This window comes from Mangifera indica, chromosome 14 (assembly GCF_011075055.1).
Source record: "Mangifera indica cultivar Alphonso chromosome 14, CATAS_Mindica_2.1, whole genome shotgun sequence".
Lineage (NCBI taxonomy): Eukaryota > Viridiplantae > Streptophyta > Magnoliopsida > Sapindales > Anacardiaceae > Mangifera > Mangifera indica.
In genome coordinates this window covers 9,675,411-9,686,045 of record NC_058150.1, presented here as the reverse complement: position 1 = coordinate 9,686,045, position 10,635 = coordinate 9,675,411, and the positions used below count along the sequence as shown (strand labels likewise).

General features: G+C 35.6%; 1 protein-coding gene across 2 annotated transcripts; it reads right to left on the bottom strand.

Moving 5' to 3' along the window:
• Positions 1-569: 569 nt before the first annotated feature.
• On the bottom strand, positions 570-7,789 carry LOC123195913 (disease resistance protein At4g27190-like). Of its 2 annotated transcripts, none has more exons than XM_044609777.1 (5): positions 4,198-7,787; positions 3,586-4,038; positions 2,745-3,437; positions 1,652-2,479; positions 570-996 (listed from the first exon to the last, which is right to left on the bottom strand). In XM_044609777.1, exons 1-5 carry the CDS (start codon positions 7,579-7,581, stop codon positions 982-984), a joined length of 5,373 nt encoding a protein of 1,790 aa, XP_044465712.1. In that variant the 5' UTR covers positions 7,582-7,787; the 3' UTR covers positions 570-981. The 2 variants fall into 2 exon arrangements, 1 of the variants encoding a protein (XP_044465712.1); XR_006497542.1 differs by having other exon boundaries at positions 1,652-1,764; positions 4,198-7,789.
• Positions 7,790-10,635: the final 2,846 nt, after the last annotated feature.

Below are 10,635 nucleotides of genomic sequence, written 5' to 3'. Positions count from 1 at the left end.
CATGTCCTAGCATTTTCAAGCAGGCATTTCATTCAACATATGGTCCCAGCAATTCCATAGATAGAAGAGACAGGCATGAGTAACAACAGAGAAAATTGGGAGTCAGAAGAAAAAGGTTGCCAAGAGCAAGAAAAAAAGAGTGAAAATAGCCAGGGATCTAATTTCTTTCTTTTTTTTTTTTTTGTCCCAAATCATGACAGAACAACAAGAAAACGAGGTAAGAAATATAAAGAAGAACACAGCAGTAAAACAGAAAACAAATATCTGCTTTCAGAAAAACCTCACATTTCTTACTTTCCATACAACATATCAAAATATTCCCTATACTGCCAGTGCCATCTAAACTCAAATAAAAATCAAACCTTTTAGCTATTTTCCTTTTAAGTACAATCAAACAAAACCCATAAAATAAAAATGAACTAACTAACCCAATTCATCACATTCACATAATCGATATAACAGAAATGAAATGAGCTTCAACGAACTGAGAATGACAAATTCAACATTTGATAGTACAGTACAAAGCACAATAATAAATTACTACACTAACTTCAAATCCATAACTTTAAGTCTTAATTCACCGAATCAATATATACTAAGTAAAAATAAATAAAAGCCAATTCCAAGATCGTAGCAACAACTAAGTGATTTCGGATAAACAAATCCCACCTAGCTTGAGAAAGAATTGGACGACCTTAATTTTTCTGAAAGGGAAATAACCCTTATATGAGAAATTATACTAACTCAAATAAGTATAACAACAAAAAAAATATGATACCACCCATATTTGTCAACTGAGTCAGGTGGGGTCAAAGTGAGTCATTTTATATGTATTACATCTATAATATCGTTGATATTTTTCACAAACCTGGCACCATTTATATTGCAAACAAGTCCAAGGGACAACCAATCAACTGCTTGCTTTGTGCATTAATTTCTCCAAGGTTTCCTCCAGCTAGAAAAGATAGAAGCCTTTGAGCACTAAGCACAACCTTTCTGCAAAATATTTACTTGGAGTCAAGTCTTTTAATATGTCTCTTCAATAATAGTGTTAAAAGAAATTACATGTGCACCCTTTATTTATAACTGACTTAAAAAATTTGGGACTAATATATTAGTCTGAAACCAATATGTTGCTCTAAGCCTAAACACAAACCCAAAATCAAGGACAATTTTACCCCATTAATCCTAAAAATTGATAATATTAGCCCATTTCTGAAAATCTGTATAACAATTAATAATTTCAACCCAATCCATTAGTATTAAGTCCAAAGTCTTTGTCATCCAGAAGAAATGGAGCACCAAGCCAACAACTTCCCAGAAAATATTAACAGTTGTATAAAGAAAGACTTAGACTAGGAATATTGACACAATCTCTTCGATAAGGATAAATTATAGTATATCTAGAGGAAGTATTTGCCAAGAAATTTCACCCCTCTAATTTCAAAAGAAACATGAATAATAATTCTTTGCAACTACATGGAAGATGAACTCGATCTTTAGAATTTTCAATAGTCTGTAATCATAGCAATTCAGGGTAAACTAAAGGAATAAACAACAGGGAAATTAAACTAGATATTGTTGAAGTTGCTCAGAAGTCCAAAAATAAAAGAAAAAAACTTGGCATTTAGCTCAGCAAATCAATACATACCATTTTCTTCTGCAATTGCCATATGGTTGTATTAAGATCACCGTCCCAACGCCATACATCTGCTGCCCAGCTCTGTTGTACTGCCTGTAGGATTGGTGTGCTTAAAACTCCGCCTGAGAAAAAAGTCATATTTGGACATTCTATTACAAATAATTCTTCTAATAACGGGAATATGAAAGTATAATCCCCAGAGCAGAAGCTCCTAAGACTTTCTAAACCAAAAAGTGTTAAACTCTTCAATTTGCAAAAGTTAATCTCGACTTCTTTTATTACATATCCCTCATTTGCTACTACTTCTATCATCATTTCACACCCACCAATCTTCATTTCTTTGAGATGCACCAAGGTTTTGGCTGTTGAGAGTGCTACTAAGTTCTTCAATTTTTTGCAGAACCACAATTCCAAAACTGTTAGATTGTAGAAACATGCCGAGGATGGCACTAAATAAATCAAATTATGACACCACCATACATCAAGAATGACAAGATTCTGAAGTAATGTGCTAAGCTTTGACTCTTGTTTCCACATGAACTTTAGATTCGAAAGATCAAACAACTTTAATTCTCTAATCTGTGTCGATATACTGGCTTGTCCATTTTGTCCGTCTACCTCGTCATCTAAAAATATCTCTTCATATGAACCACGATTTAGGATAAGCTTTTCCAAATTCTGAAATCTTTGAAAGGCATGAAATGGTAAAACATCTAATTCATCTCTAACAATGAGAAGAACTTCAACTCTACGAAACAGGAGTTCTGGAAACGCCCTTTGCCATATCATTGCAACAACCTTTCCACCTAATTTCAGTTCCTCCAAATTTGGGATGACCTAGTAACAAATAAACAAGAGGAAGCCAAATTTAATCCTGTCAATCCTAATGATTACCATGATTTCAAGCTGTGACAATCAACTCATCTTATAAAAAACCTACAAAAAATATGAAACATACTGACTGTTGATTGAAGTTGATATACTATATTTTTAAATGACTTACTTGGGCAATTAAAACAAAAACATTCTTTTGATAGAGATAGAGGGTCCCACCTTATATCAATTTACTGGTTTAAAGGACAAACAGTAAAGGGGCTATTACCTTTTCAACCAAGAAGAGGGGTTGTTTTGCTGGTACATCAAGTTGATTGCTGAGAAATTTTGAAATGAATATCTCAACATTGTCACAATCACACACCTCCAACTTTTTTAATGCCATCCATTCTGAAGTATGTGTTCCAGGATAGAAACATCTAAGTTGTGGCAACATCGAGAATTTGAGGAATGTTATCCGTGGAAAGACAAACCTAACGGTTGATTCTCCCCTTTCTTCTTTTGAGACAATCTCTTTCACTCCACAATTAACTATCTCAAGCTCTTCAAGTTCAAAAAGGCTCCTGGCAATGGAGGCTGGAAAAACATTTTCTAGATTCTGGCATTCTAAAACTTTCACTAAGCAGAGCTTTGGAAAGGAAAGCCCTATTTGGGGCTTTGTTTTCCATATATGCCTCAGTTTTGGTAGACCATGGATATACAATTCTTTTAATCGAGCTTGCAAATATGGCGTCCGGAGATCAAATATCTCTACCAATGAACCACAAGCAGTAACAGTTAGTGTTTCTAACTGCTGGAACTTTTCAAACATATCTAAAGGAAAAACAGTCAATAGCTTATCACAGTTCTTGATTTCCATTAATTTTAGCTTGTGGAAAGAATGCCAGAAGACTTTTTTCCATAACACCTTTAAGTTATCCATGCCAGAAATTATCATTTCCTTTAAGCTAGGTAACACAACCTGTAGGGTTCACACCATAGAGTAACTAAATTATTTGATAGGTACTGAAGTCTAAAGTAATTGAAATGCTTTTATGCAGATAAATTATTATCAAAAAGTTCATAAGACCAATAAAACGACAAGTTAAGAATAATTTAATATCTTGTACCTTTTCAGTGAAGAAAGGTTGAATCTCCTCTGAGTCTGTGTTTATGTTTGTCAAGACGAATGACTTGAATTGAGGACATTGCTCTATCTCCAATTTTTTCAGGGATGGAAATTCGACGTAATTTTCTGAGCAAAATCTTGTAAGTTTTTCAAGATCTTTCATCACCAGGCACTCTAAACAAGGGAAGAAATTTTCCTTACTTACCTCTTCACAGAACTCATCCATGAATATTACCACTTCTAGAATTTCACAATGGCATATTTCAAGGTGCTCGAGGTTCACAAAGCTTCGTAATATAGAAGAAGAAAAAATATAGTTTAATTTACCACATCCTTGCAAGATTAAATGTGTTAAATTTTGAATGGAGGAAGACTTTGATGGAAGTTGATTGTGCCAAATCTTCTTAATATTAATTTCAGCCAGTTCCAGTACCTGCAACATGGGAAACAAAACCTGCAAAAAGTTGCTTGTTTAAATACTTTTGTATAAATCTAAAAGGCAATAATTTTTATCATGATCATATGACATCCCTAAGGCTTATATTTGTCATAAATGGAGCAAAAGAAAATTGAATAAAATGGAAAAATAAGAAAAAGCTTCAGATTAACTCACCCTTTCACTGAAAAGTGGTGTGTTTGAGTCAACCACTTCCTCCAAAACGACTTCATCAAACAATGTTACTTTCAAGCAAGAGCTTCTGAGTTTTGGAAGTGATTTCAAAGTCAAGGAGTGTATATGACCAAATTCAATCTTGTTCACCACTTCTTTGTTGATGTCTTCTTCACTGTCATCAACATAAATATCTGCAATTGTTTCAGGAAAAAATATATGTTCCATATTATTGCATTCATTGAATTCAAGTGTTTGAAGTTGTGGAAGCCCTCTAGCAATAGAAAGTGAGAAGATATTTTTTAACTTATCACACTTTTCCACCTTTATGATTTTTAAATTGCAAAATGACTTATCACTGAATTGCCCTCTAAATATCATCTCCAAGTTAAGCAAATTGTGAAGATACAGTGATTCCAAGTAGGGGAAAGCATGACCTGGTTCAAGTGCTCGAAATCGTTGAAGCTGTCTATTAAGAGAAAATGAGAAGACATATTTCAACCTATCACACTTTTCCACCTTGATGATTTTTAAATTGCAAAATGACTCTTCGGTGAATTGACCTTTAAATATCGTCTCCAAGTTAATCAAATTGTGAAGAAGCAGTGACTCCAAGTGGGGAAAAGCATGACCAGGCTCCTTGTCCGTTGGGTCAACAATACATAGCAAGGAGGAAATATTCTGAACGTGGAGATGCTTCAATTGTAAAAAACCCGTAAGATTTAATTGATAAAGAACATTATCTACATCCAGCAATTCATCTAAATATAGTTCTTCGATTCCGTTTAAATGCCTAGTAATCCCACGCTTGCTAGTATTTCCCTTGAGTTTCAACGTTCTTAAAGTCCCATACTCCCTGAACCAGTCCCAACCATCACCTATGAATATCCTATATCTTATCAACTTAGAAACAAGATCTCTCGGTAGAATATTGGCATCTTTAATACATATTTCTAAAGATGTCAATTCAGACAAATGCTTCAACTCATTAAGGCTAGCATTTCTTCCTTCAAAGCTGAGCCCTTCAACTTCCCAGTGAAGAAAGCTATTACTCATATACAATTCTTCTAAGCAAGATAAACTTGATATAACATTTGGTGAAATAACTTCCAGTTTGGAACAATCACTCATATCTAACATCCTCAGCCGAGTCAATTGACCTATATCTTTAGGCAAAAACTTAATATCAGAATGTGATAAGCTGAGGATTTCTAGGTTCTTCAAGTTTCCAATACCAGTTATGTTTCCCAATATGCACTGATCCAAACACAATGTCCGAAGTTTTACTAAGAGACAAAGTGAGAAAGGTAATGGTGATAAGTGCATTTTGGTCAAGTTTAGAACAGTGAGTTGTGTCATTCCAGAGAAAAAACTGTCTGGAGTTTTCATAATCGAATTTTGCACGAGAAGATTGAAAAAAGTGAGTTGTGGACATTCCAAACCTTCAGGAAGCTCTCTATTATTACTGTCACATATGAAGATTACCTGGCATCTTCTAAGTGCATCCTTATCTAGCCAATCTGTAGTCCCATTTGTCAGTGTCAATGCATGTTGATCTCTAGATGCAATTGATATGGCAACAAGACGAACCATATCATGCATAGAAAACCATTCACTAGAATGACCATCTAGTAACAAACAACAGCATTTGAGTTCATGAATCAATGCATATACTCTATTTCGTGCTTCTTCCACACTACTAATTTCTTTAAATAAGCCCAAACCCATTCCATATTTTAACAACTCCATAACAGAAGCATCACCAGAATATATCATTAGACTACAAAGCAAAAAAGTTGACTTGAGTTCCAGACTTTTCAAATCATCATAACTCAACCTTATACTTGTATATACATCAGCAAGCATTCCAGTAAAGTTGTTTGAGGATGGCCTTCTCAAATTTCTCAATGCATTCTTCCATGTAGATATACCCTTGCCTCTTAATGTAATTGCAATTGAAGCAATGGCAAGAGGCAAGCCTCCACATGCCATGGCTATCTCAATTGTGAAGGACTGCAACTCCTGGTTTTCTGCAGATTCACCTGCGATTTTCCTGAATAGACTAAAACCTTCTTCTTCATCTAAAACACTAACAGCAAAATTATGTTGAGAACCCATCCGTCTTAATATATCATGATATCTGGACGTTAACAATACCTTACATCCCTCCTGCTCATATCCCACAGGAATTCCAACTCTCCTCAAATCAAGAGTAGTCCAGATATCATCTAATATAACAAGGACGTTCTTCTCTTTCTTCAATCGATCAAATAGCCTAATTGCTCTGCCTACTTCATCCTCCTGACGGAATAGCAAGCCTAGATGATCTGCAATGTCTCCTTGAATCTTTTTTATGTTGGGTTTTGAGGTTACCTCTGCGAAAATCACAACATCAAAGAGCTTCTCTGTCTCAGCTCGAGCTGCTACTTGCTTCACTAACACAGTCTTGCCAATGCCACCCATTCCGTACACCCCAACTATATCGATATTAGGATCGTTTAATGAGCTGTATAGACCCTGCAAAGTGGAACTTCTTGATCCAAAATTCTGGTAAACTTTGGTAGAAGTAAGCCATATGTTAGGTGGAATGATAGTGTAAGAAACTTTGTCAAACACTCCCTCTCCCCGGAGTTCAGCAACAGCCTTCAGTTGCCTCACCGCCTTGTTGCTGAGATGATAACGGGCTCTCAGATCAGGACACAGCCCAATGAAACATCGGCTATTTCCTTTCTGCTTAAAGCCTTCAAAAGTCCTTCTTGTATCATCAACAAGCTCTCCAACACTCATTACCCACTTCAAAACATCTTCATAAATCGCTTCTCCATTTCTTCTAGAAACCTCCATCCTGCGCTGCACACGCTCCTTGTTATCCATCAGCTTCTCAACTTCGACAACGAGTTTCTCATAGTATCTCTTGTAGTTCCGCAGAGAAAGAAACAGATTTTGGCTTGAAGTAATCAAGCTGGAAATCTCCTCTGGAATGGTACGGGAGGAGATTTCATGGAATTTTTCTCCTTGAGACAGGAGTAAAACTATAGCCTTAACTTCGTTCACTGCTTTCTTACTAAGCTGATGGCGAGTTCCCAAATTAGGACATAACCCCCCAAAACATTTCTTCTTTCCTTTCGATTCATCTTCAATAATCGTATTTGCCTCATTGATGAACTTGTTCACACTAATCAACCACTCTTGAACGTCCATATCTACCTCTTCTCCATTTCTTCTAGCAACCTCAATCATATGTAGCACACGCTGTTTGACAAGAGAAAGCTTCTCAACATGTGCCTTGAGATTCTCAAAGTTGGTTTTGTAGTTGTGCAAATAACTAAACCAATTTCCGATCAAATCAGTGCAGAATTGAGGAGCTGAAGAAGAGTCCGATTCCATTATTTTCACCTTCAAAAATAAGAAAACTAGACTGGAACAGTGAAATTATAAGACTGTTTGGATGTCAAAACAGAGAAAATGGGAAGAAAAGGGTAAAATAGATTTTTCGAAATGAAAATGAAAACCCAGTTCGGAAAATATGTGAAGCTTGTTATAAATTTAATTAACAAATATGAAAAGATAAATGATTAAAGAAGAATTGAGAAGAAAGGAGATAAAGCAATTGAGAGAATAATTTTATATAAGATCCGGATGAAGAGAAGAAGAAGAGGAATTATTTTTACATGAAGAGAGGAGGGGGTATGTATAGGCAATTTGCCGCCCCTCCAGTCAACAAAGAAAGCAAATTTTTAAGCCAATTTTCCAACTCCATTAATGCATTCACACTCCTTTGGTTTCTCCTGCGTAAGCCTTGCCAATTCCTTCTTTCATGTGCTTGCAATAATAAATGAGTTCCCACTGCTTTTCTTGACTTAATTTGGTGGAAAGCCACCTGGCTTTATAACACTCCTCCTTGGATTTCCACTACTTACAGATAATTATATTAACCTTGTTAAGGAAAAACCCAGTGGGATAAAAATCAAAGCAAAGGAATATAATTATTAAATGTCCTGTAAGTTGGCGTTGGACGTGCTTAAACTGCCTCGTTAAAAACCTTACTAAGAAAATCCAGTGGGACAAAACCTAGTGAAGGGAAAAAGAGTACAATGCACCTTTTGTCCAATACTTCAAAATTTTGCCTGATGAATGCTCTCCCTCTTTGTAGTAGGATTAACTTGGTTGCTTATTGAGCTGTCTCATACTGATGTTATACACTAACTTCTCAAATATTAATGTCGGTAGTGTCTTAGTGAACAAATCTACAAGATTCTCACTGGATCTTATTTGCTTGACATCAATATTTTTACTCTGTTGGAGCTCATGAGTGTAAAAGAACTTCGGTGAGATATGTTTGGTTCTGTCTCCTTTGATGTATCCACCTCTAATTTGGGTTATACATGCTGCATTGTCTTCATATAATATGGAAGGAGTGTCTATTGTAAAAGGAAGACTGCATGTATTCCGGATATGATGGATAACAGACCGTAACCATATACATTCTCAACTGGCTTCATGGAGAGCTAAAATTTCTGAATGATTTGAAGAAGTTCCAACCAAGGTCTGCTTGGTGGAGCGTCTTGATATAGCCGTGTCATTATAAGTGAAAACATATCCTATCTGTGAACGGGCCTTATAGGGGTCAAAAAGATAACCAGCATCTGCATATCCAACCAAACTAGGATTTCTAAGGGATTTGACAGAATAGAATAATCCCAAATCTTTAGTTCCATATAGGTAATGAAGTATATATTTGATTCCGTTCCAGTGGCGACGGGTTGGTGCAAAGCTATATCGGGCTAATAAATTAACTACGAAGGATATATCCGGTCTCGTACATTGAGCCAAATATAATAAGGCTCTAATGACATTAAGATATGGTATTTCAAGACCAAGTATCTTTTCATCTTTTTCTTTAGAACGAAATGGGTCCTTTTTTGGATCCAGAGACCAAACAACCATTGGGGTGCTCACAGGATAAGTCTTATCCATATTAAAGCGTTTTAATAATTTTTCAATATACGCTGCTTGATGGATAAGTATTCCATTTGAATTGTGCTCGATCTGCAAGCTGAGACAATATTTTGTTTTCCCCAAATCCTTCATTTCAAATTCTTTTTTCAGATATTCAGCAGTTTTTAAGAGCTCTTTAGGAATCCCAATTAAATTCATGTCATTAACATAAACGGCTACAATAACCAATCCCGATTCTAACCTTTTGATAAAGACATATGGATATATAGGGTCATTCACATAGCCCTTTTTTTCAAATATTCACTGAGGCGATTGTACCACATACGTCCAGATTGTTTTAATCCATACAATGATCGTTGTAATTCAATTGAGTACAAGCCTCTTGAATTGACCCTTTTTGCTTCAAGCAATTTGTATCCTTCAGGAAGTTTCATGTAAATTTCAGTGTCTAAATTTTTATACAAATAAGCAGTAACTACGTCTATTAGATGCATATCCAGTCTTTCAAAAACTGTTAAACTGATTAAATATCTGAATGTGATTATATCCATCACAAGCGCATATGTTTCATCAAAGTCTATATCGGGCCTTTGGGAAAAGCCTTGGGCTACAAGTCTGGCTTTATATCTAGCAATTTTATTTTTCTCATTTTTTTTCTCACAAATACCCATTTATATCTAACGGGTTGTACGTCTTGAGGTGTTGGAACTACAGGCCCAAACACTTGGCATTTTGTTAGAGAAGCTAATTCTGCTTGAATTGCTTCTTCCCATTTAGGCCAATCATGTCTTTACTTGCACTCAGCCATAGTACGTGGCTCAAAATCATCATCATTCAGAATTTCAGTAGCTACTACAAATGAGAATATGTCATCAATTATAAATGTTTCACGATTCCACACCTCTCGTGTATGAACATAATTTAAAGATATTTCAATATTCTCATTTTCCTGTTTTTTAGGATTTTGTACCACTTCAAGGGTTTATGCCACTTCAGGGGCTTGAGTCTCTTCAGGTACTATAATCTCTTCTGGAGGAATATTAGAGAGTGTGGATTTTTCAATTATCTTAGGATCATCATGATTGATATTTGTTTGATTATTTGCCTTTTCTTTTTTAGAAATAGTGTCCTTTGATCCAACAGGTCTACCACGCTTCTGGCGTGAGGTAGATTGATCAGTCACGGCTCGAATGGACTGTTTAGCAGTCATATTGATTCTTGCTGGTGCATTAGCAGTTGGAACATGTGATCTTGTCACTTTTGTTATATCTACAAATGCATCAGGTATTTGGTTGGCAATAATTTGTAATCGCACTATCCTTTGCACTTCAGTTTCACTTTGGGATGTGCGAGGATCTAAATGAGACATGATAGGTACATACCAAGTAAGTTCATGTCTAACTTCAGGAGGCATTTTCTTTCCCCCTAAAGAAAGAAAAGTTATCTCATCAAAGTGACAATCTGTAAATCATGCAGTAAAAA

What these genes read in the sequence shown, in the direction of transcription:
- LOC123195913 (XM_044609777.1), bottom strand. Translation starts at nt 7,581, where the DNA reads ATGGAATCGGACTCTTCTTCAGCTCCTCAATTCTGCACTGATTTGATC. An exon ending in CACCACTTTTCAGTGAAAGG is followed by an intron (nt 4,039 to 4,197) that starts GTGAGTTAATCT and finishes AACTTTTTGCAG; the next exon opens with GTTTTGTTTCCCATGTTGCA. An exon ending in CCCTCTTCTTGGTTGAAAAG is followed by an intron (nt 2,480 to 2,744) that starts GTAATAGCCCCT and finishes ATTTGTTACTAG; the next exon opens with GTCATCCCAAATTTGGAGGA.